General features: G+C 43.9%; 1 protein-coding gene across 6 annotated transcripts in view; it reads right to left on the reverse strand.

The window, feature by feature from the left end:
* BTBD9 (BTB domain containing 9) overlaps nt 1–26,124 on the reverse strand; it is a 287,268-nt gene that overhangs the window by 62,886 nt on the left and 198,258 nt on the right. Inside the window, exon 10 of one of the 6 annotated variants that reach the window (XM_065590549.1) lies at nt 22,063–22,428. The exons of the other annotated variants lie outside the window; for them this stretch is intronic. Coding sequence (XP_065446621.1) covers nt 22,419–22,428 — 10 coding nt within the window. The 3' untranslated portion in view covers nt 22,063–22,418. Of the gene's footprint in view, nt 1–22,062; nt 22,429–26,124 lie in introns of those variants that run through there. 6 annotated transcript variants of the gene reach the window in all.

The following is a 26,124-nucleotide window of genomic DNA, read 5'->3' on the forward strand; positions in this document are numbered from 1 at the left end:
TGCTTTGGCTGTCTTGATCATCTCTAAGCACTGTTGGTGAGCTTCTGCTACCACTGCAGCTTTTCTTTTTTGTGCTGCAGCTCATGCAGTCATCTCTCGGATTGTCAGCTTTGCCATCTGCACCTGGTGCACTCAGGCCTCTGTGGAGCTGCAATTTGGCCAGCTCTACCTGTGTGGCTGTCTCCTGCAGGGGTTTAGTATCTGGCTGGTTTCCCAACCCTCGGTCACCTTCCTCTTCCTACTCCTGCTGCTGCTCAGAATACTGGATGAACAAGGTTCTCAAATCCTCTGCTGATCTCTCTTGCTGAGGTAAACCATATTTCAAACATTAGCTCACAAGCTGCTTTTTATCCATTGAGTCCAAGGAATCTGACTCATTTCCCTCTTTCTGTGTTGTATTTCCCTTAACCCAAAATAAACAAAAGAAAATAATAAGCCATAAGTTTGTAGTTCGCGTCTTCATTTTTGAATCCATTAGGGTCTGCTTAGCAAGTGTTTGGAGTGTGAACCTCAGTAGGCTGATATTGGTGTGCAACTCCTATAGTGACTATGCCACTCTGACATTTTGGAGATCACTCAGACTGGGAATGGGTTTTCATACAGCCTGCCCTGTAACTTCGGAGTTCCTTGGTGCCAGGAGGCTACAGTTCAACACCCTGACATCAGCTGCCTGTCTACAAGCACAAGGTCTCACCCCGGCTTCCACCAGCCTAGTTACTCCTTGCAAGGTAACACCAACAGCCGTTCCAGTCCTGAGTCTTCCTAAATCCATCCTCCCAGAGTTCTTAACTACCAGACACTTGGACCATTCCCTTCTGGTTCGTCACTCCTGACAGGACGAAACCAGTTCCCCAGTTATGAATTCGCTTTGTGTCACATACACATACAACGTGAAGTCTGCACACCAGAGACCTGCTTCACATAAAAATAAACAAAAAGTTTATTTAACAGAAAAAACAAAGATCTAAGGTGAAATAGTGAAGGAAAGCAAATATATACAAGTTACACAGAAAATAAACGGAGACTCAACTTCAGGCTTTACCACTTTCATATTAGATAAAATCTCTTTTCTAATACAAGTTACTGATTGCCTTAAAACAGTTCCCCATTGTACCCACTAGCTATAGGGCTGGATCCAGTGCTCACAGGCAGCCTCCCATTAAGGCTTTGAATACACCACGCAGCTTTAAGCAACATGACTGTGCTGCTACAGCCGTGTCGCTAAAAGGCGTGCACTGTAGCTGCTGTTTGTTGGCAGGAGAAACTTCCAACTCGCCGCGAACGGCAGCAGCTTTGTCAACAGGAGAGCGCTCCTGACGACAAAGCGCTTTTCATTGGTAAAACTTTTGTCGTTCGGGGGTGTGGTGTTGTTGTTTTTTTAACACCCCGAATGACAAAAGTTTTGCCAACGAAGTTCCAGTGTAGACAAAGCCTTAGAAGCTGTCCCTCTGTTTCTGTATGAAAACTTCACTTTCAAGCCTCCTTTTTAATAAGCTTTCTCTACCTGCACCCACATTTTTTTCTTCTCCACGTATGGTGACTCAAGGTTATTCAGAGTGGGATAAATTCCCTCTTGAGTTTATAGCCAGGATTTCTCAATGTCCTCCCATTAACTTTAATGGCCCACCATTGTCTTCTCCTGGGTTGTACAACGGATTGTTACTTGAGTGCAGTTTTGTGTAAATACATGGCATGGGAAGTGCCTCTCCCTGTCTGGGCACTCATTGCCCTGCCTGCGATGAACTGGAGCCAAAGTTTATGGATACAGTTCTCTAAATACACAAATACAAAAATTCATAACCACAGTATGTATACATGACTCAAAATGACCTTGAAGTTCAGAACATTACAAGCTTTCATAAAAGACCTTACTTGATATACTTCCATAGTACAATAATACAGCATTCAATCAATTGGCTCAGTTGCTTATTTTTGGGGCCTAACCCTTCTGTTCTCCCTTTGGGATGTCTGTACTTCGATCATCACAAAGAGTATATATCTATAAGTACTGCAGACAGATACCAAAGACAGCAAGAGAAACAAACCCATGCATATTCAAAACATTAAAAATAAATTCCTCACTACTCAAACCAAAGCATTATTATGCTTTATGAGCCAATGTTTAATAGGAAGTTAAAAAAGAGAAGAATGAGGGAGAGGAAGAGAGAATGCGTTTGTGTATGAGCAATGCAATTAGGTCAGTATAACTATGTCTCTTAGGGGTGTGAAAAATCCATACCCCAGAATGATGCAGTTAAACTGACCTAACCCTCGGTGTAGACTGTGCTAGGTGGACGGAAGAATTCTCCTGTTGACCGAACTATCGTCTCTTGGGGAGATGGATTACCTACACCGATGGGAGAACCCTTCCCGTCTGTGGATGTCTTCACTGAAGCAATGCAGCAGCGATGCAGCAGTGCAGCTGCACCACTGCAGCATTTTAAGTGTAGATAAGCCCTCAGCAGGAGCTAACTGTGGAGGGAGGGAGCTAGTTTGTATTTAAGATATAATCTCTTGTAGTAAAATAAAAACAATGACTTAAGAGTTGGCAGTTTTATCATAGTAGCTGTTGAGCTGATCTTCAAGATTCATATCCCATGAGAGGCAGAAAGTCAAAGCCACTAGAGAAAGTTAAAGCTGGTTTAAGAATGTATAAAATGACTTAATTAAAACATCTCCCCCCTGAATATTTTTACTTTGTTTTTAAATGCAAAATTAAGCATTAGACATGCTGGACATATTTAAACTTTGCAATTTCTCATCAATTTTGCAAAAAAATAGATTTAAAAATTCAAACTATTAGATGAAAAAAAGCATAAAAAACTGATCTATTTACCACCCTGGAAAGCAAGTACAAACCTCTTCTTATCAAAGGCAAGTGGAAAACTACCAATTATTCTGCAGTATTACAAACTGAACATCCCACTTATCCTGTTGCAGGACTAAAACATATTCAGTTATTCCGGATTCATGTGGCTAAGGTTATTTTTGAAACAACAAAAGTAACAATAATGGTCTGTGGATTGATTCAGTACTGTAAAAGCAATGTTGCCTGTTACCACAGAACATTGAGCTTTTGGAGGGACCCTCGGGGTTTCACTCTTGTGGGTTCAGAGAAGGAACAAATATAATTTTCCCCAGCCAGTACAGATGCACTCACCGCATCATCTTTTTTCAGTGACGCTGTCCTGGGTAAATAAGTTACATTCTCCTTTCCTCTGGGATATTAACTAATTAAAAGTTTGCTTTTCATCATCAAAATGGATTCCTTCTAAGAATAAATAATTCTGTGAATTTCAGTTCATGCATATTCCTTATCATGAAACATTAAAAAAAATATGCATCCAGCCCACTTTCAGCTGTGATCTTGTCAGATTTTACAAGCTTGTAAGGGTAAGCCCAGGTCAGTGTTTGGGTGAGAGTAAAATCTAATACCTGCAGGAAATTGTATTTCTGATTTAGTCAAGGGCCGTCTTTTCTCGGAGACAATACTGAACCAATACCCCAGCATGGTGCTAGGGTTACTGTGCTGTCTTTCAGAAGAGATATAAAACCAAGGACCTGACTACTTTTAATGGCAATACTTTTCACCTCTATGTTGCCTCTTTATACTGCGTCTACAGAAAATCCACAAGATTTTTGTAGCTGAACAGCAGCAATGAAGAAGAAAATAGCATCTGAGACTGACCAGGGACTGGAAAACCTTTTCCTTATCCTCTCTGGGTCACAGTTAGGAGACATAGAGAAAAATATGCTAGATATTAACCAGAATTGGTTAAAATAAAAGCTATCAAATGCAACTTTAAACACAGAATATTCAGAATTCTGGGTGCCACCTTAAAGACTGAAATGTAATACAGGTCTATTTTCTATCTGTGAAACCTTATTGTAGAATACCCTCTCCCTTTAATATACCAGGTACTTGAGGCTGGTACTCATTTTCTATCCCTTTGCTTCCCTGAGAATTCTTTACAGTGTGAACACATTAGCACAAGGAACAGATATATAGTTCAGTACTCTATTGTTCAAGGATCTTATGTTCAATAATTAAACAAAGTGACCCCTTTATGCCTATCTGACTTGTTCCAACACAAACACTGCCAGCGGTGTAATGAACAGATTAATGAGAAGACTTTGTTTATTCTTGTCAAGTGAGACTTGAACGTAAGCTAAGCAATGGGACAATTTGTGCTATTTTTTTTTTCATTCAACAAACAAGGCTAACAGTGAATCTTCAGAAACTTGGGCAATACATTCGGGAGTACACAATACTGGGGTGAGGATAATTCAATGCAAAAAAGAGATAATTATGGTCAAAACCTACAATGTTTGACTCCAGAGGTAAAGGGCAGTTCCTTCTCTCCTGCTCCATTGGACTATAAGCCATATATGAGAATATATCACACATGCAACACATGACTCTGAAACATGGATAGCTGGGCTGTTTGTCTCCCTTTTCTCTGTAGAACAACAGAATTCATCACACCAAGTTATAGATTATAAATGCTTGGCAAATTTACGTTCAGAAATTAAATGCAAAATCCAGTTTGCAACAAAAGATATGTAACTAGTAAGTATTTTCTTCTTCTAAGTACTTGAACAATCTGAAAAAGGCCAAACCATGTTTTTTGAAATATGGTTAAAAATTATGGCTTTTAGCCACTGACCTTTCTGCATTTCTTGACACACGATGATTTACTATCACTATATATGGGGAAAAGGACAGAAAAGTGGAACACTGTAGATGGACAGATAACTTCATTTGGAAAAGTATACTTAAATCCCATTCAGAAAATGTAAACTACAAAAATAATTGGACTTATGAAGTCTCCTCCCAATGGATTTTTACATGGGATTCACTGATTCAGTCCTAATGGTGGCAGTACAAATGGCATCTACATAGGAAATGAATGCTGGGAGATGAGCTCAGAATTTGGGAAGTGGAATAGCCACGGTAAGCAGAATGGGCATGTTGCAACAATAAAGAGGTCTGGAACTTTTAAACATATACCACAACAAAGCACTGTAGTGTGGAAGATAAACAAAAGTCAAGTGGGAAAAAAAGGTAAATAAAGACAATGTGCCATTAGTTTTGCAATAATGAAACAGTACCTCCCATTATGAAAAAGATAAAACTGGACTGAAATAGTTACGTCAATAATTGGTGTCAAATTTCTAGGAATTGCATATGCAAAAGCCATACATTTGGTCTTAGCTACTAAATAATTCCATGGATAGAATTTTCCACTGGGAAACTGAGCACTATAAAATACCTACCAAAGATTAGAATCCATTTCACAATAACAATACAAGAGAGAACTTCTAAGATCAACATTTCAGTGGGTATTAATCTTGGTGATAGTCTGTTGTTGTTGTTTTTTTAATCATGGTACTTATTTATCAAAAGTAAGAATCATTAACCCCAAGGAATGATTCTTTCTGGCCTTTGGTTTCTTTTGTTTTTAATATAAATTCTAGACTTCTTGTCGGTAAATTCTTCTAACAAGTACATGTCTCCACTGTTCAAAACTAACAAACTCAGGCAAACTTGTCACAAATGTCTGCCCTTTAAAAAACAAAACAAAACAGAACCTGACTGATTTTCATTACTGTCATACTGCGTAGAGAAAAACAGGGTTTAGTTTGAAAAGGGGAAAAAATTAACCTACATGGAGCATCTTTAAAATGACAATTACACAATCACTGTGCATTAATTGGCTCCTATTTAAGGACAGCAAGCTTTCCCTGTGAAGATAACAACATCCTGGCTTCTGTCCTCAGCCTTTTGAGACTGAGTGAGAGAGAAGAGGAGGTTAGGAATAGCCTGTCACTGGAGGCTTTGAGCACTGAATTATTAATTCAGGCAAAATACTACATTAAAATACCATTACGCTGACCAAAGGCAACACATTCAGAGTTTAAAAGGAACTTTCACACTTGGGTAGACTATCAAATACAGTATATGCTACTTAAACAAAATTCAATTTACTTTCCTTTTGTTTCTTATTATTTTCTTTGACATTCTTACTGATCATCAAAGATGTTTGTAGAAGTTTGAGTTTGCTACCTTTATAGTTTGTTCTACTCCTCCTGCTGGGAATCCAGCAGGCTGGTTTGGGGACCTCACAATCACTTTCAAGGCAACAGTCTACAAAGGATTAGAATTTCAGTACAGGATTAGGCAGACAGACAAGCCAGGCTGCAAGGGAAAAAGCTCTTATCCAAGCACATCTTTAAGAACAGCAAAGGGAATACAGAATATCTCTAGCAAAGTAAATTGTTTTGGTTTAAATGTTCACCTTTTTTCCAACTCTGTTACACTATGAGTCTGTCTCTCTCTCTCTCTCTCTCTCTCTCTCTCAAGCTGAAATTTCATCCCTAATTCTCCCCATTTTCTTTTGCTATTGCAATATATGCTGCATTGTAAGAGACATCACTCATTTTTCTACGGTTCTATAGAGAATCATATTAGCTGTAGAACTTGTGCTAAAGACAGTAATTGGAGAATTTCAGACAACCATGAACATAAAACCATTATATTATATAAAGTTTTCTGTAACTGTTGTTCTTCGAGATGTGTTGCACATGTCCATTCCAATGTAGGTATATGTGCACCCTGAGCACAGCTGCCAGAATTTTTTACCCTAGTGGTATCCGTCGGGTCAGCTCCAGCGTCTTCTGGTGCTGCACACGAATAACGCTGGTATAAAGGGCCCTGCTGACCTGCTCATCCTCAGTTTCTTCTTACCAACTGACTCCGATAACAGGGGTTGGAGGTTGGGTTTTGGAATGGACATGTGCAATGTATCTCAAAGAACAACAGTTACAGAAAGCTTAATAACCATTTTTTCCTCTTTAAGTGCTTGCACATGTCCATTCTAATGTCAGTGACTCACAAGCAGTTGTACAGGAGGTGGGCTTGCAGTTCAAGGACAGGCTGACTGCAAGACTGTGTGGCTGAAGTTGGCATTGCCTCTAGCTTGCTGGGTGATGGCATAGTGCATTGAGAATGTGTGCATCGACAACCATGTTGCTGCTCTGCAGATGTCCTGAATAGGAACTTGCACTAGGAAAGCGGCCAAGGGGGCCTGCGATCTTGTGAAATGAGCAGTCATGTTAGCTGGGGACAAGATGCCTGTGAGTTTGTAACACGCCCAGATGCATGAAGTAATCCAGGATGAAATTCTCTGGGAAGAGATGGGAAGACCCTTCATTATCTCTGCTAATGCTATGAACAAATGAGTCAATCTGTGGAACGGTTTGGTAGTTTATATATAGAAAGCCAGAGCCCATCTAACATTCAAAGAGTGTAGGCACTGTTCCTCTCTGTTCACATACAGTTTAGGGTAGAATACCTGCAGGAAGACTGCTTGACTGCAGTGGAATTGCGAAACAACCTTTGAGAGGAATGACAAGTGTGGATTCAGCTGAATCTTATCCTTGAAGAAGATCATATATGGTGGTTCCGATGGAAGGGCCCAGATCTCTGAAACCCTTCAGGCCTGAGTGATGGCTACTAAGAAAGCCACTTTCCAGGAGAGGTATAACAATGAGCACGTTGCTAGTGGCTCAAACAGTGGACCAGTGAGTTTTGACAGGATGTTTAGATCCCAGGGAGGAATGGGTTTTCTAACCTGGGGGGTTATCCTCTCCAGGTCTTTAAGAAAACAGATAACCATCTTGTGCAAAAAAATGGATCAGTTGTTGACCTTGGAATGGAAGGTTGAAAAGACTGCTAAGTGAACCTTGACTGAAGAGAGGGACAGACTTCGTTGTTTCAGAAGCAGAAGGAACTCCAAAATGAGCTGCAGTGAGGACTGCATAACTGAATTCCCTGTTGGTAGGACCAGATGGAGAACCGCTTCCATTTTGCAAGGTTGGTGGCCGTGGTGGAGGGTTTTCTACAGCCCAGTAGGATTCTACGGACTTGCTTCTCCTGATTCAGCCATGGAGTTTCCAAGCCATCAGATGAAGAGAGCTAAAGTTCGGATGGGAGCTGCAGGGTTGGTGCATAGGAGCCAGAAAAGGGACATGCCTCTGCTTCCGGGAGCTGCTTGAAGTAAGCGCTGCCCGGAGCTTGCACCCCTGAGCCTCTCCCCATGCCCCAACACTCTTCCCTGATCCCCCTCCCGCCCTCCGAACCCCTTGATCCCAGCCCAGAGCATGTTCCTGCACCCCAAACCCCTCATCCCTAGCCCCACCCCAGAGCCCACACCCCCAACCAGAGCCTGCACCCCTTCCCGCTCTCGAACCCCCTACCCTGATCCCCCTCCTGCCCTCTGAACCCCTTGATCCTTCTACACCCCAAACTTCTCCTCCACAGCCCTCCCCCAGAGCCCGCCCCCCCCAGCGGAGCCCTCACCCCCCCCGTACTCCCTCACCCCAGCCCGGAGCCCCCTCCTGCATCCTGAACTCCTCATTTCTGGCCCCATCCTGGAGCCCACACCCCCAACTAGAGCATGCAACCCCTCCCACACCCTAACCTCAATTTTGTGAGCATTCATGGCCTGCCATACAATTTCTATTCCCAGATGTGGCCCTCAGGCCAAAAAGTTTACCCACCCCTGCTTTAACTAGTACAAAGTATATGCGCTCTGTATGCTTTGCTGTAGGAGGGAGGGAGACAGAGGATACGTCTTCACTTACCGGAGGGTCCGGCGGCAGGCAATCGATGTTCTGGGATCGATCCCGGAAGTGCTCGCCGTCGACGCCGGTACTCCAGCTCGCCGAGAGGAGTACGCGGCATCGACGGGGGAGCCTTCCTGCCGCGTCTGGACCGCGGTAAGTTCGGACTAAGGTACTTCGAATTCAGCTACGTTATTAACGTACCTGAATTTGCGTACCTTAGTCCGAAGTGGGGGCTTAGTGGGGACCAGGCCAGAGGTTTGCCACAGTGCCCTGACTGGGTCCATAATGGTCTTGTTGAGTGGTAGAGCCACCCTAGAGGGACTCACCGCTGACAACATATCTAGGAGTCTGTGTATTGTTTTCTTGACCACCTCTGCTTATATACCCAAGTTTGAGGCTCATGGCTTTAACAAGTCCTGATATGCCTTGTGTTCATCTTGTGGCGGGGAAACCCCTGCTGCCACCACTGCTTCATCTGGGAAGGAGGAGGAAGAGGCTATGACTGGTTCAGGAGCCTCCGTTACTTCCTCAGTGTCAGCCAAGGCCTGCAGGACTTCTTCCTGAGGCTTGGTGGTGGATTTGGTACTGGAGTCCGGGTTAGGGGTCTCTTGACGCAGTTCTGGGGTGCCCTGCTCTCCGAAGCCACAGATTATGATTGCCTTGAGAAGGTGTCCTGGGCCGGGGGAAACCCCCATGGGTTCCAAAATGGCCTTTGCATAGGCACCGGTGCCCATGGACTTGGTGGCCAAGGCTTTGGCGGCACCCCTGTACTTGGGGCCACAGTAGTATAGGATTGGCCTGGGGAGCAGTGTATGTGGCTGTGACGACAGGGAAAGTAAGACTCCAGTTTGGACTCTGATAAAGAGGATGAACTGCAGCGAGGAGACCAAGGTGGTGCCATTCCTTTCAGTGCCAGTGATCGGCATCACAGAGAAGGTTGTGCAGGGGTTGCCAAAAGAGGTTTCCCCTAGAGGGTGGTCCCAGTACAGGGTAAAGTCCAGGAGATGGCTCTCCAGCTGCTCAGCGGTACTCACAGTGCTGAGTCTTGAACATCCAGGGACACAGGTACCAGTAGGGAAAGTAGGTCCATGGCCACTGCAAATACCTGCGGAGTTGACAGTACCGTGAACTGGCCAGAATATTGTCTGCATGAGGAAGGTGCCGGCATCAGTGGAGCTTGCAGTGGTACAGAAGCTGAAGGTACCTGTTGTTCCAATGGCGGGGAGGAAGAGCGGTCCAGTGTTTTCCCTAGGAATTGAAATTGGGAGCGCGGAGTGTCAGGGCTGATGAGGGATGAGATCAGCTGTATGGTACCATAGTAAAAACTTCAAAATGTTTCATGACCATTTTATTAGATTTAACTCATATTTTAAAATCATCAAATTAAAGTTGGCTACTCAAGCCTTCTATGAAGCACTACATCTACATCCTTCTTGGTTTCTTGTTATAATTTTGCACAACTCTGTTAATGAACTTCTTGAATGCAATGCATTCACCTTCGGTGACTTCTCATGTGTCCGGTACTTCCATTCCTTCAATTGATATGCTCTTTAGTTCATTCACATGATCAGGCAGAAGGCGACTTCTTTCAGAACACAAAATTCTATTCAATGATGAAAAAGAACACTCAACTGTAGCTGTTGTGACTGGGAGTAGCAAGAGATGAATTCCTACTTCTTTCATCCCAGGAAACAGCATAAAGATTGGGTCGAGCCACTAGTGATGATAAAAAAGAAGTTGAAGTCAAATCTTCATTCATTCGTCGTATGATATTCCACTCTGTGTTCAAATTCTCTATTCTGTCCTGAGCACATGGCAGCCCCATTGCTGGTAGTGCCTCACTCCACTCAACTGTCGGTGTTTTATAGGACAGAGATCTGTAAAAGCTACGTAGAGATTCAGTAGAATCTAGAAGTCACTGTTGTAGATTTTTAAGAATCAAGTCTGTGTACTTTTTCAGTTGTCTTAACAAACACTTCTTGTTCTCTTTACTTAAGGATTCAATATAAATGCCTTCATTAGTCAACTTCTGGACTGAAGTCTTTGCTGCTTCCAGTACTTTTTCAATGGATAGCTCTCTGATTGATCCAAATGTAGCTTCTATTGCTGAACAAAGATCTACTACTGTTGTAGCAGATGCCTAGATGGCATTGTTTAATGACCCAAGTGGTTTCAACAGGAGACTTACAAGAGAGAGAATGGCAATAATCTTCTCTGAACATAGTAGCAAAAGTAATCCACCAGCCTCACTACTTGGATCCATCCCAACTTGGTAGATACTTTCCAAAGCCAGTAATAATGGCTGGAGTAATTTTAAGACAACAGTCAAGGATCGCTCATGAGAAAGCCAGAGGGTTTTCCCAGGTTGGACTAATCTGAACTTCAGTCCCAGTGTATTTTCAAGATATTCAGTCTTTTTGGACTCTTGCTAAAAAAATAATATAATGAAGACATTAAATTTATAGCTTTTTAAATGTCTTTTGAAGAGTCTGCAGCTCGTACTAGCGCTAGTTGGAGTAGATGGCCTCTGCAGTGTATATAGGAGAGAGTAGGGTTACACTTTTCTCTGAGCAAAGCTTGTACTCCATCATGTCTTCCAGAGAAGTTTGCAGCTCCATCAAATGCACAAGCAGCCATCTGTCTGGGGTCCAACTGACAAGCATTTAACTCTTCTAAGATGTGGGTTGTCACAGATGCAGCCGATGAGTCTTCTATATCTTGAACATCTAGAAATGCATCTACTGGCCTACCACTGACATCAAGATAACGTACGCAGCGACTTAATACTTGATGTCCATTTGCATTGGTGCATTCATCAGCCATGTGTGCAAATTTTTTGAATTTGGTGAGAGAGTTCTTCACTTTTTCAACTGTTGAGTCTTTCACTGTTGTACCACATGCTTCTAGCCAGTCAGCTGAGTTTCTTGCAGAAAGCTAGTGAGCATTTGCTGGTCTTGTTCGGAACCAGTGTTTAACTTCAGGATGAACAAGTGACTGTGCACTTAACACTGGCCTCCAGTTTGTAGTGTGTGGTATCTCTTGCTTAAATAGAAAGTATGCCACAGCCATGTTTGTTTGCATGAACTGTGTTGTGTCTCCAGCATTCTTAACAGCCTCATTAACATTCACCAGTGTTGTCCTTGGTCAGTGGAGACTCAGAGTTCAGAGGTGCTTTCACATGAGTTCACCTCCCAGGTGGGGGGCAAGAAGGTACCTTGGTCGTTCCTCCAGCTGCTCACTGTTCGCTCTGGCCACTGTTGTTCACTGTGCCACTGTTCACTCCACCACTCTGTTGCCAATGGCCCTGTGCCATCACCTTCTGCTGCCACTTGCCACTGTGACCTTTGAGAGTTGGTCTCTTGAGGTTCCACCAGCTCTCAGTGATTTCAGCTGAGCTCTCAGTGGGGAACCTTGCTGCTAGTGCAGACTGGGCTGTCTCTTCCACAGAAACACTGTCCCACAGCAAGTCTAAGCACTTAGATCTGATTATCAGTGATTTCAGCTGTAGTGGTCACTTAACAAAACAAAAGGCTATCTATGGAGCCTAATCAGCTCTGTCTTTAAACAGTGGAGAGGGGCAGGTCAAATAGCACTTGTGAGTCAGGCAGACCATCAAGCAAAACACCTGTCCCCACCCTCTCTCTTGATGCCCTCAATCAGCACAGGCTAAGTACAGTTCTACTGCCCTTTACTCATACAATAAGAATAACAACATTTCATTACTCCCCCCAACCCCATTTAATGGATTTGTAACCCAATCCCAGCCAAAATCTATCACTTGGGCAACCAGCTCTGTTGTCTGGATACCTAGGTAGATTAGGTGTGAATGTAAATACAATCTGGTCCTGAAGCCTTCCCCCCCCAGCCCATCACCAGCTGTCAAGGAGAGCTCATTTAGACTTTGCTTAGACATAATTTGAAATTATTAGGCTGGCCAACATCACCGAAATGAATGCACTAATATTGTCATAAAAAACAACAACTGTATAAGGAAGCTAGTCTATGTTCATACTTTTCAAATCTATTATACTTTTTCAGATACACATATTTTATCATACACTTTCTATGCTTTTAAAGTGTGTATTAAATGTTTCAATTTCAATTCAAATGTCCAAACAATCACTAAATTGGCAACACTGCATGTAACTAGTACACAAAACTGGGGTGGTGGTGTTGGGGAAATTCAGGGGGGTGTAGGGAAATCCCTGGAGCTATCCGATGTGGGTCTCGCTCTATCCCTGCTTGTCTTTGGCACCAGGGATCGGCTCTTCTCCTGGTACTTTTTGTGTTTCTTTTTAGGCAATGGAGAAGAAGATTGGTGCCCGGACTCTCAACTGGTGAGAAGAGTGCTCCACACCGAAGTTGAGGTGCTTGAGGCTGAGTCTGAGCATGGCTCTAAAGCAAATCTTAGAGCTGCCTCCATGAGAAGCACCATCACCCCACTCCTCAGATCTTCTTGGTGCAGGGTTTGAAGTCCCTGCCAACCTGGCAGTGGTCTTTTCTGTGAGATTCCCCTAAGCACCTGAGACAATTCAAGTGCAGGTCACTCAGTGGTATTGACTTGCCACAGGAAGCGCAGGGCTTGAAGCCTGGCAACCAAGACATGACCCAGCACCGGAAGATGAACAGCCTTGCTGACTAAGTGCACAGGCATTCAAAACTATCTAACTATTACAATTAACTACTACCAAACTACAATAACTATTTACACTAAGAGGTAGGAAAAAGTCACTAGAAGAAATTGCCTGAGCAATGAGAAGTTCCAGCAATGGTCACAGGTGCTAAGAAGGAACTGAGGCAGGTCCCTTTATACCAGCATTATGAACATGTAGTACCAGAGGGCGCTAGAGTCAACCCAATGGATACCTCTAGGGGAAAAAATTCCGGCAACTGTCCTTGGGGTGCACATACAGCTACACTGGAATGGACACATGCAAGCACTCAAAGAAAAACCTGGATTTTGCACGCTCTGGGGCAAATGGTTGCAGATTCAGCCCTCTGTCACACCTGCTCCTTATTAGGGGAACAAATTAGAGTGGGCTGGAGGTAATCTGGCCCTAATTGGGGCGAGCAGGAGGAAAGGGAAAAGGCAGGGAATGAAAGCGGGAAGGTAGCTCTCCCCTCCCTCCTGCCTGCAGATGGTGAAGGATGACTTGTACATGGTGAAACGGTGCTGGGAACAAGCCTGAGAATAAAGTGCACCAGTGGTTACTAAACCTAGGGTTTCTGAGTGACTTTGTGAAGCTAGCAGAGGCACAAGCCAAGGAGGCCCTGCCACGCTGTGCTACAGGGATTTATTTATTTTTAAATATAAATGCTCTTTCAGAATGAGAATTGATATGCCAAGTTTCAACTGAGAGTAAATATTTACATGTGGTTAATAATATAATACACCCTCGCTATAACGCCTGTTGGAATCTAAGTATTTTGTTCGTTATAGCCAGAGATTCATTATACTGAAAAAAAACAATCAAAATGAATGATAAATTGCTGGAATAAGTTAATGAAGTTGCCTTGGATAAAGGCGTTAGCTAAATTAAGTAATTATTAATGATAACCACCACCATTTGTGACATGCATACAGACAGTATTTTGCGTTAATTCACTGAAGAACACAGCACAAAAAAACTGAAATCTCAAATTGAAATGGAACATTCAAAACCAGTCAAACATGAAAAATTTAAAAGCGCATCAACAAATTTTCAGTTCTGTTTCAATTCAAAAATAAGAATGCCAAATGTTGATTTAAGTCTCAGTTCTAAAAAAATTCACCAATTTTCACCGGTTGCATGGAAGAGGTACAAGCCAACATCAGTATTTGATGGAGTTGCAGGATTTTTTTTGCCTCAACATCCTGTGTTTACATCAATGCAATAGCAATCTCTAACCCCATTACTGCCTCAGATGCAAGTGGGGCAGGGGATACTGGTTCGTCTGCCTCATGGATTTCATTTTCTTGGGCATTTGACCTCCCCAACACTTTGTTAATGATGTCTTCATCTGTCAGCATGATGGTCACTGCACACTCATCATCCATGTGAAGCCAGTCATTCACTACAGCTTCAGGATCCTCTACTCCATTTGGCAAATAAAGCGTCTGGACATCTGACAGAAGTTGCTCATTGTTGTCATTTTCCAGTTGGAGCACTTCTGCATCATGATTGACAGTTGGCAGGGACGGTCCTAATGTCTTGTTCCAAATGTTTCTGACATTTCCTGAATGAATACCGGACTACGCGTCAGCTGCAAGATATATCAACTCTTTCAGAGTGTCAAAAAAGTCATATAGCCTGTATTCCTTGTGACTAGGATTTCCCTCAGTAGCCTTTTTCTGTACTGCTACTTGAATGCTGCAATTATCCCACCACCCATCAGCTGGATTTTTGACGTTGTGTTTTTAGGTAAGTAGACAACTTTAATTTTTTCCGGCAGATGTCACTAACTGGTGTGCAGGGAGTGTGCTGGGCAGTTGTCCAGGAGTAACAGGGCTCTTCCATCTTAATACACTCAACTTTGATGTGTCTTAACAGTAGGGACACAGTCCTCAATATACCATGGGTTAAAAATTTCCCCTGTCATCCAGGCTTTTCTGGAGTTCTTGAAACTCACTAGAAGTGACTTCATATTAACATGATGAAAGCATCATGGCTGTCATGTCTTTCCAATGCAAAGTGGGATAATTTTGGAACTTCCACTTGCATTTGTACAGAACAGAAACATCACCCTTTCCTTCAGCATTTTATATTCCTTCACCATATCTGCTCTCTGGGACTATGTCCGGTCAGGCACACATTTCCAAAACAACCCTGTTTCATCGGCACTGTATATCTGCTCAAGCGTATAACCTCCTTCTAACAAAAGTTGTTTAAGCTTTGTAAGAAAGCTGTTTACAGCCTCATCATCACATGAACGGTACTCACCAACAATTTTCAGTTCCTGAATGCCATGCCTTTTTTGAAATCCCCACAATCATCCACCAGATGCTTTGAATGTTGTTTCAGGATTAATTTGCTTTGCCAGGATGTTTGCCAAGGTCGGTCCTGGGGCCAGTTTTGTTCAATATCTTCATTAATTATCTGGAGGATGGCATGGATTGCACCCTCAGCAAGTTTGCAGATGACACTAAACTGGGAGGAGTGGTAGCTACGCTGGAGGGTAGGGATAGGATACAGAGGGACCTAGACAAATTAGAGGATTGGGCCAAAAGAAATCTGATGAGGTTCAACAAGGACAAGTGCAGAGTCATGCACTTAGGAAGGAAGAATCCCAAGCACTGCTACAAACTAGGGACCGAATGGCTAGGCAGCAGTTCTGCAGAAAAGGACCGAGGGGTTACAGTGGACGAGAAGCTGGATATGAGTCAACAGTGTGCCCTTGTTGCCAAGAAGGCTAATGGCATTTTGGGCTGTATAAGTAGGAGCATTGCCAGCAGATTGAGGGACGTGATCATTCCCCTCTCTTCGGCATTGGTGAGGCCTCATCTGGAGTACTGTGTCCAGTTTTGGGTCCCACACTACAAGAAGGATTTGGAAAAATTGGAAAGAGTCCAGCGGAGGGCAACAAAAATGATTAGGGGACTGGAGCACATGATTTATGAGGAGAGGCTGAGGGAACTGGGATTATTTAGTCTGCAGAAGAGAAGAATGAGGTGGGATTTGATAGCTGCTTTCAACTACCTAAAGGGGGTTCCAAAGAGGATGGATCTAGACTGTTCTCAGTGGTACCAGATGACAGAACAAGGAGTAATGGTCTCAAGTTGCAGTGGGGGAGGTTTAGGTTGGATATTAGGAAAAAAAATTTCACTGGGAGGGTGGTGAAGCACTGGAATGGGTTACCTAGGGAGGTGGTAGAATCTCCTTCCTTAGAGGTTTTTAAGGTCATGCTTGACAAAGCCCTGGCTGGGATGATTTAGTTGGGGATTAGATCCTGCTTTGAGCAGGGGGTTGGACTAGATGACCTCCTGAGATCCCTTCCAACACTGATATTCTATGATTTGCTTTTTTGCAAATGATCAGTCCAGATACAGGATTATCATTACTTCTGCACTGCTAGAACCACAAGACTGCTTCATTTAGTGCATCGGCATCAGATTTTCTTAATTTCTTTTGTGACAGTCCTTCATCAATGTCGACTTTATGGACAAATGCTTGGAGATTTTTCTGGTTTTTTTTAAATGTTTCAATTGTGCTTTTTGACAGACCATATTCACATCAGAGATCTGCCTGCATTCCTCCTTTTTTCAAATGATCAATAATTTCTAGCTTTATTGCAAGAGAAATTGATTTTCGCTTTTGGAGGCATGGCTCATACTTTAGTTACACTTTTGTTTCAGAGGTACAATGTGACTTTCATGACACTTCCGTTTTGGAAGCACAGCATGAACATATGGCACTGGATAAAAATTGTGCAGGTATGTGCAACATCCTTTGGTTATTTATTTATTTGTTTGTTTGTTTATAATACTGTAGTTGGGATCCAGGGACCAGGATTGTTATAGCCGAAGGTTCATAATTATGAAAGGCATTATAGACAGTGTGTACTATATCTTAATGGTCATCTGCTAACAGGCCCTGGAATAATATACACAGCCCCAACACCCCCCATCTGGTGACAAGTCTCTCTTATTTTCCTTAACAAAGGTGTGCAAATGTATACCATTTTAACTTGTACACCATTGACTAGTTCATTTTCTTTCTTTGTTAAAATTTCTTTCCCTCATCAAACACTAACACCCTGTCCAAATTAATTTTCAATGAGGACAGCATGTCACTATTCAGTGCATAACTAAATGACTGGGTATTCTCTCAAAAACACTATTCTGCATTCAATGAAATTATTAGCAATTATCAGATACAAACTAATTCAGTGAAATTCTCTGAATACAATACTAAGGCTTGGTCTACACTAACCCCCCAAATCGAACTAAGGTACGCAACTTCAGCTACGTGAATAACGTAGCTGAAGTTCGAAGTACCTTAGTTCGATCTTACCTCGGTCCACACGCGGCAGGCAGGCTCCCCCGTCGACTCCGCGGTACTCCTCTCGCCGAGCTGGAGTACCGCAGTCGACGGCGAGCACTTCTGGGTTCGACTTAGCGCGTCCAGACAAGACGCGATAAGTCGAACCCAGAAGTTTGATTGCCAGCCGCCGAACTAGCGGCTGGGTATAGACGTACCCTAACATACTAATAGCTTTCTGGGGTGTATTAACAGAAGTGTCATATGTAAGATATGGGATGTAATTGTTCTGGTCTACTTGGCACTAGTGAGGCCTTAGTTGGAGTACTGTGTCCAATTCTAGGCACCACACTTTCAGTAAGATGTGGACAAATTGGAGAGTCCAGAGAAGAGCAACAAAAACGATAATAAACATTTAGAAAACCTGACCTATGAGGAAAAGTTAAGAAACTGGGCATGTTTAGTCTTGTGTATTTTAAGCTTAAGATCTATGCCCTCAAAGTGGGATTTCCAGGAGTAGCTAAGTTACTTAGGCCTTGGCTACACTGGCAATTCACAGCGCTGCACTTGCTGCGCTCAGAGGTGTGAAAAAACACCCCCCTGAGCGCAGCGAGTGCAGCGCTGTAAAGCGCCAGTGTAATCAGCGCCTGCTGCACGCTCGCTCGCAGCACTGGCGGCGCGATTACACTTGCGTTTCACAGCGCTGCCTCGGCAGCGCTGTGAATCCGCAAGTGTAGCCAAGGCCTTAGGCACACACATTTCAATGGAAGTCATTTCTGCTTCTAAGTCAGCTAGGTACTTCTGAAAAATCCCACTGTTTTTTTAAAATTACTTTAAAGATAATTCAAGGGTTTTTCAGCTCTCCGGTGACTGTTTGCAAAAGAGAACCTGACTAAATGACTGAGTATGCAGGAAAGATAGTGAACATGATTGTACACAAAGTCAAATACAAAATAAATTAACCGGGAAAAAAAACCCAGAAAATATATTGCCCCTTCCCCCGCATTTAACTTTTTTCATGTATATTGATGTTAGAAGTTATTTGTAACTATAGTAGGTACAAAAATTTCAGACAGAAAGGAGATTTTTCAAGTTGATGGTGTTCCTTTAAACGTTATTAACTCCATTGGATTGTACTGTTTTTGTATCCACTGTGCTTTTGTAAGTCTGAGCTTCAGGGCAGAGACCTTTATTTGTTTAGCACAGATCATTATCAGGGGAGCTGATAGAACTGTCTATACTTAACGCCCAACACTTCCCATTACATGACCTTTTTTTAGTTGATTACACCATTGCCAAACTTAAATTGTTCAGGCTGATATTTTCCATGCCAGATGTCAGCTTCAGGTTGATTATTTCTTTTGGAAACTTTCAGCAAAAAAGGTTTAGCAGTTTCTCAGCATGAGAGTAGTGAAAAATACACTGTTTAGCCCATGTTAAAATTTAGCCCATGTTAAAACAATAAATCCATTTCTTTGAGAACTTCTAGCACTTCTATGCTTTGGACCTAGAGCTTGAAATTGGGTGGGAGGGGCGTCACGGAAGTGCCATTTGCTATTCCCATGTTAAAAAAAAATCCAAATTTGGCCAAGCTATACACTTTTTAAAAACCTCACTTCAAACATGTTCACTAGAAACTTTGTTAAGAGTTTGGTAGCTAAAATATCTGAAGATTCTGCTTGCGCTGGCCATGCTCTTGGACAGGGCTGCAGGAGCTGAGTAGTTCTTTGCTTGCAATTGCTCTTTCTGGCTGCTGTAGGGCTTCGTCGTGGCAGGCACAGAGAACGAGAGCAGAGAGACTGTTTCTTCTGTGCTCTCAGTCTCTCAGTGCTTCCCCTGATGATGACCAAGCAGCATGGAGGATGATGCAGCCTATTATGAATGCAGAGAGGACAAAAGCCAGGCCTGGGAGTAAGGTTGGCAATTTGGTTGGATGTATTCCTGGAGGTTTCATCACATGATATAATCTTTAATTAATCCTGGAGGGTTGGCAACCCTACCTGGGAGCAATAGGCTGGTAGCAGAGGGAGTAGATTGTGATGAGGTACCTGGAGAAGGAATGGGGGGGGGGGAGGGGGGATAGGGAGACTGGGACTGGCTAGGCAAGGAAACTGGGACTGGGAGTCAGCAGGGAACTGGGAGTTATGGGCGGGGGGCGGGGGGGAGAGGAGACTGAAATCAGATGCAGAACTGGGGGGATTGGATGAGACTGACTGGGAGTGGCTGGGTACAAGAGGTGAAAACTGGAATGAGGAGCAAGGGGCAGGACACAGGCCTGGGAGAGGGACAGACTTTAATCGTTTAAGAAAAACAAATGGAAAAACAGTATGCGATCATGTAATTAAAGACGATCATAATGTATATACACAAGGGGAGAAAATTAAAGTTGCAAGAGCTTGACCTAGCAACCTTAATATTCTTTCAATGTAGTTTTTAAAATGTAATTTTGGTAAAACAGTAGCTACACTATAGTTAAAGATGTGCTACAGAGTTCAGATTTAATAGGAATTTTCAATCTTTATTTCATAAAAACTCCAATGAAATGGCAAAAACCATAACAGAATATAAACTTTGAGAACTATTTTAATTTTTTATGGTGGTTTCATGAAAAATGAATTGATATAAAAAGAATAAGAGTTCAAAAATCACCCTTTTGGGCAATTTTTTCACTGGTTTACAAGAAACAACACACACCGGGACCCATCCTTTGGCCACTATATTGCTCCTCATGTGCTGATTCCAAAAATATCATTTATACATTTTTACCTATCACAGAAAATATGTGAGCCAAGGTCAATCTACCAAATTTTAATTTGATGACAAATTTCCTGTAGCATCAGAGGGGTAGCCGTGTTAGTCTGAATCTGTAAAAAGCAAGAGAGGGTCCTGTGGCACCTTTAAGACTAACAGAAGTATTGGGAGCATAAGCTTTCGTGGGTAAGAACCTCACTTCTTCAGATGCAAGTCTGTAGCATGAATGCTGTCACTCACTGAGTGACACACCCTCACACCCTTTCACCAAATATCCCTGTAACCTAAAAAAAAGTTTCCTGAGCTACAAAAGAGAAGACCAGGAGTTCAAATCTCATTTCTTCTAAATGCTATTTTATTTTCTCATGCAATTCACTACCCTTATTACTGACTACAGCCATAAACCCCATTCTAGAAGACAATAAGGGAAAAGATACTGATCTCCCTACCACACTCTTTTTCAAAAATAAATTAGCAAAGACATGCACGAGCACTGCAGGCAGAAAATCCAGGTCTCTTAAAATGACAGTAACCAATCTTATCCACTAGATTACACTGACTTTTAGAGGGACTATACCAGTTCTAGTTATTCTTTCACTAAACATTATAAATCATATCCTCTATTCCAGAGCCAAGCATAGACTCCAGAATTCCTGATCACCAATATTCTTCTGTTGACTAGTAAATAGTTATGTAACTCACTGTAAAAGTGTGTGTCAAGTCCCCCTCCCATGTTAGGTCTAGAAAAGGTCTAGCAATTACCTGTGTAGCTCAAACAGTAAGGCCTGGTCTACACTATGACTAATTCGGATTTAGCAGCGTTAAATCGAATTAACCCTGTACCCGTCCACACAATGAAGCCATTTATTTCGAAATAAAGGGTTCTTAAAATCGATTTCTGTACTACACCCCGACGAGCGGAGTAGCGCCAAAATCGATATTGCCATTTCGAATTAGGGTTAGTGTGGCCGCAATTCGATGGTATTGGCCGCCGGGAGCTATCCCACAGTGCACCATTGTGACCGCTCTGGACAGCAATCTGAACTCGGATGCACTGGCCAGGTAGACAGGAAAAGCCCCGCGAACATTTGAATTTTATTTCCTGTTTGCCCAGCGTGGAGAGCACAGGTGACCACAGAGCGCTCATCACCACAGGTAACCATGCAGGCCGATAATCAAAAAAGAGCACCAGCATGGACCGTATGGGAGGTACTGGATCTGATCGCTATATGGGGAGAGGATTCAGTGCTATCAGAACTTCGTTCGAAAAGACAAAATGCCAAAACTTTTGAAAAAATCTCCAAGGGCATGATGGAGAGAGGCCACAATAGGGACTTAAATCAGTGCCGCATGAAAGTCAAGGAGCTCAGACAAGCCTATCAAAAAACAAAGGAGGCAAACGGTCGCTCCGGGTCAGAGCCGCAGACATGCCGCTTCTACACTGAGCTGCATGCAATTCTAGGGGGGACCGCCACCACTACCCAACCTCTGACTGTGGATTCCGAGGCGGGGGTAATCTCATCAGCCACACCTGAGGATTCTGTGGACGGGGAAGAGGAGGAGGAGGAGGCGGACGAGCTTGCGGAGAGCACACAGCACTCCGTTCTCCCCAACAGCCAGGATCTTTTTCTCAGCCTGACTGAAGTACCCTCCCAACCCAGTACCCAAGACCATGACCCCATGGAAGGGACCTCAGGTGAGTTTACCTTTTAAAATATAAAAGTTGTTTTAAAAGCAAGCGTTTTTAATGATTACTGTGCCCTGAGGACTTGGGATGCATTCGCGGCCAGTACAGCTACTGGAAAAGTCTGTTAACGTGTCTGGGGATGGAGCGGAAATCCTCCAGGGACATCTCCATGAAGCTCTCCTGGAGGTACTCCAAAAGCCTTGCCACAAGGTTTCTGGGCAGTGCAGCCTTATTCCGTCCTCCATGGTAGGACACTTGACCACGCCATGCTTGCAGCAAGTAATCTGGTATCATTGCATGACAAAGCCTGGCAGCGTATGGTCCCGGTGTTTGCTGGCATTCAAGCAACATCCATTCTTTATCTCGCTGTGTAATCCTCAGGAGAGTGATATCGTTCATGGTAATCTGGTTGAAATACGGGAATTTAATTAAGGGGACAGAGGTGGCCCTTCCTACTGGACTGTTTGCCTGTGGCTGAAAAAAAATCCTTCCCTGCAGTTAGCCAAGCACGGAGGGAGGGGGGAGGCAGGAATTGGACCTGAGCTTTTCGCATTTGGCTAGCAGGGATCTTCCCTGATACCAGTCACGCGGTGGGGGGAGGGCTAAAGCGATCGTCCAGAGAATTGGATGGGGAGGGGGTTAGTTTGTTTTCTGCTGCTGAAGGTTAACAGGAAAACTGCAGCACTCAATGGGCTTTGCTTGGTATGTGGGAAAGGAGGGCGCAGAAGCCGAAAGACAATGGCTTACCATGGCCGTATGCAAACCGAATTCTGTTGCCCGGACCTGCGTCGGTGATCTCTAGCAGCAAAGCCACAGGCACTCAATATTAAGAGGCAAAATGCGACCTTGCACAGAAATCACATGTGCTATGTAATGTGAATAGTGTTGGTCACCATAAAAGAATATAAGCATTGTTCTGCAAAATGTATCTTCTTAAAAAATTCTCTCCTTTTTTCCCTCCCTCCAGCAGCCGCAAATTTTTCAAGCCTCCCTCCTCCGTCCCGAAGGCTATCTCAGATAAGGCGTCGGAAAAAGAAGACGCGAGACGAGATGTTTGCGGAAATCATGGAATCCAGCCGCAGTGAAAGAGCTCATCTGAATGAGTGGAAGGACACGGTTTCAAAGTATAGGAAAGAAGCCAGTGAACGTGAGGACAGGAGGGACCAACGTGAGGACAGGAGGGACGCTCGAGATGAGAGGTGGCGGCAGGAAGATCAGAGAAGCAGGATGCAACACTGGGGCTGCTGCGTGAGCAAACAGACATGCTCCGGCGTCTGGTGGAGCTTCAGGAATGGCAGCAGGATAACAGAGTGCCGCTACAGACCCTGTATAACCCCCCTCTCCCCTCACCATGTTCCATAGCCTCCTCACCCAAACGTGTAAGAATGTGGGGGTGGGGGGGGGGGAGGCTCCGTACACCCTCCCATTCCACCCCAGTGGACAGCCCAAGCAAAAGGCTGTCATTTTTTTACCTTTTTTTAGTAGCCTTCTCCTTCCCGCCGATCCTCTTCCCAAACCCCACCCGGGTTCTCTCCCTCTTTTTATAATCAGTTAATAAAGAATAAATGATTTTTAAACGATAGTGACTTTATTTCCTTTGAAAGCAAGCTGTGATCGAAGGGGGAGGGTGGGTTCCTTACAGAGAATGAGTCAATAAAGGGGGCGGGTTTTCATGAAGGAGAAACAAACAGAAATTTCACACTATAGCCTGGCCAGTCATGAAACCGGTTTTCAAAGCTTCTCTGATGCACAGCGCTTCCTGGTGTGCTCTTCTAATCGCCCTGGTGTCTGGCTGCGCATAATCAGCAGCCAGGCGATTTGCCTCAGCCTCCCACCCCGCCATCAAGGTCTCCCCCTTACTTTCACAGAGAATGTGGAGCACACAGCAAGCAGCAATAACAATGGGGATATTGGTTTGGCTGAAGTCTGAGCGAGTCAGTAACGATCGCCAGCGACCTTTTAAACGGCCAAATGCACATTCTACCACCATTCTGCACTTGCTCAGCCTGTAGTTGAACAACTCCTGACTCCTGTCCAGGCTGCCTGTGTATGGCTTCATGAGCCATGGCATTAAGGGGTAGGCTGGGTTCCCAAGGATAACTATTGGCATTTCAACATCCCCAACAGTTATTTTCTGGTCCGGGAAGTAAGTCCCTTGCTGCAGCCGTTTAAACAGATTAGTGTTCCTGAAGATGCGAGCGTCATGAACCCTTCCCGGCCAGCCCATGTTGATGTTGGTGAAACGTCCCTTGTGATCCACAAGTGCTTGCAGCACCATTGAAAAGTACCCCTTGCGGTTTATGTACTGGGTACCCTGGTGCTCCGGTGCCAACATAGGGATATGGGTTCCATCTATCGCCCCACCACAGTTAGGGAATCCCATTGCAGCAAAGCCATCCACTATGACCTGCACATTTCCAAGAGTCACTACCTTTCATAGCAGCAGCTCAGTGATTGCTTTGGCTACTTGCATCACAGCAGCCCCCACAGTAGATTTGCCCACTCCAAATTGATTCCTGATTGACCGGTAGCTGTCTGGCGTTGTAAGCTTCCACAGGGCTATCGCCACTCGCTTCTCAACTGTGAGGGCTGCTCTCATCTTGGTATTCTGGCGCTTCAGGGCAGGGGAAAGCAAGTCACAAAGTTCCACGAAAGTGCCCTTACGCATGCGAAAGTTTCGCAGCCACTGGGAATCGTCCCACACCTGCAACACTATGCGGTCCCACCAGTCTGTGCTTGTTTCCCAGGCCCAGAATCGGCGTTCCATGGAGAGAACCTGCCCCATTAACAACATGATCTCCAAAGCACCGGGGCCCGCGGTTTGAGAGAATTCTGTGTCCATGTCCATGTCCTCATCACTCTTGTCGCTGCGCTGCCGTTGCCGCCTCCTCACCTGCGACAATGTTTTTTGCCCCATCAGGCACTGGGATCTCAACCCAGAATTCCAATGGGCAGAGGAGACTGCGGGAATTATGGGATAGCTATGGGATAATTACCCACAGTGCAACGCTCTGGAAATCGACGCTAGCCAGGTACATGGACGCACACCGCCGAATTAATGTGCTTAGTGTGGCCGCATACATTTGACTTTATACAATCTGTTTCCAAAATTCGAATGATATAAATTCGGATTAATCCCGTAGTGTAGACATACCTTAAGAGCCTAAGATAAGGATGTGCAGGTCAAGGAGTTCAAACCCTACTGCTGATCTATGTGGCAGGATGGTATGGTTGCATGTGATTCACACAGTAAAAAGGCCACTTTCAAACAGGTGTTGTAATTAAGAACCATAACAGTGACTGGAGCGACATTAAGGCAAAATAATTTCCCAAATGCATGGATTATGGGAAAGTCAGATGTGCTGATCTGTTGATATAATTGTTATAAAAACATATGAAGTCACTATTAAGGTTTTGCATTATAGGGCAAGTTTGATTAAGCTGGGTATTGAGTATGTGTATCCGTTGCAGCTAGAAATGAAAGCCTACGGAACATTAGAGTGTATTATTGACAGTGTGTAGGCAATAAGGTAGAAAGGAATGTACCAGTCTATCCCTTTCTTATTTCCATGTGTGACAGATTGTGGATATAGCTGTCAACTTGTAAACTTCATTTTGTTTTGTGAATCTCATTTTGGTTCAGAGGCTCTACTTTGTACCATAACCTCCTTTGTGTATCCATTTTGTAGCCAGATGTAATGGGGTTTACAAACCCCACAATGGTCCTGAAGGGGTTAAAAGGCAATACTGGGTCCAATAGACTTGCTCCTCCAGGCCTGCTGAACATGCTCCTACTGGAGAAGTGGGTTGAAAGGATCTGAGAAGCCCACGCAAATGGTGATGGGATGAGCTGCAGGAGAGATGACTCCTCTGGGAAGCCAGAGAAAAGACTGCCTGAGAGGGCACACAGATAGTGCCTTCTCCAACCACCACTCCCTTTGAGGTCCTGCGGAGCCCTGCTCCTTTGGTCTCTTTTGTTAACTGATTGACTGTTTGGACTCTAGGGGCCATGCCCCAAACTGAAGGGACATACAGGCAGGAAGTAGCCCAGGGCAGTGGACTTAAGACTTGCTGCAGGGAGGATCCTGGTCTGGGACCCAC

The sequence above is a fragment of the Chrysemys picta genome, chromosome 3 (genome assembly GCF_011386835.1).
Source record: "Chrysemys picta bellii isolate R12L10 chromosome 3, ASM1138683v2, whole genome shotgun sequence".
NCBI classification, from domain to species: Eukaryota; Metazoa; Chordata; order Testudines; family Emydidae; genus Chrysemys; species Chrysemys picta.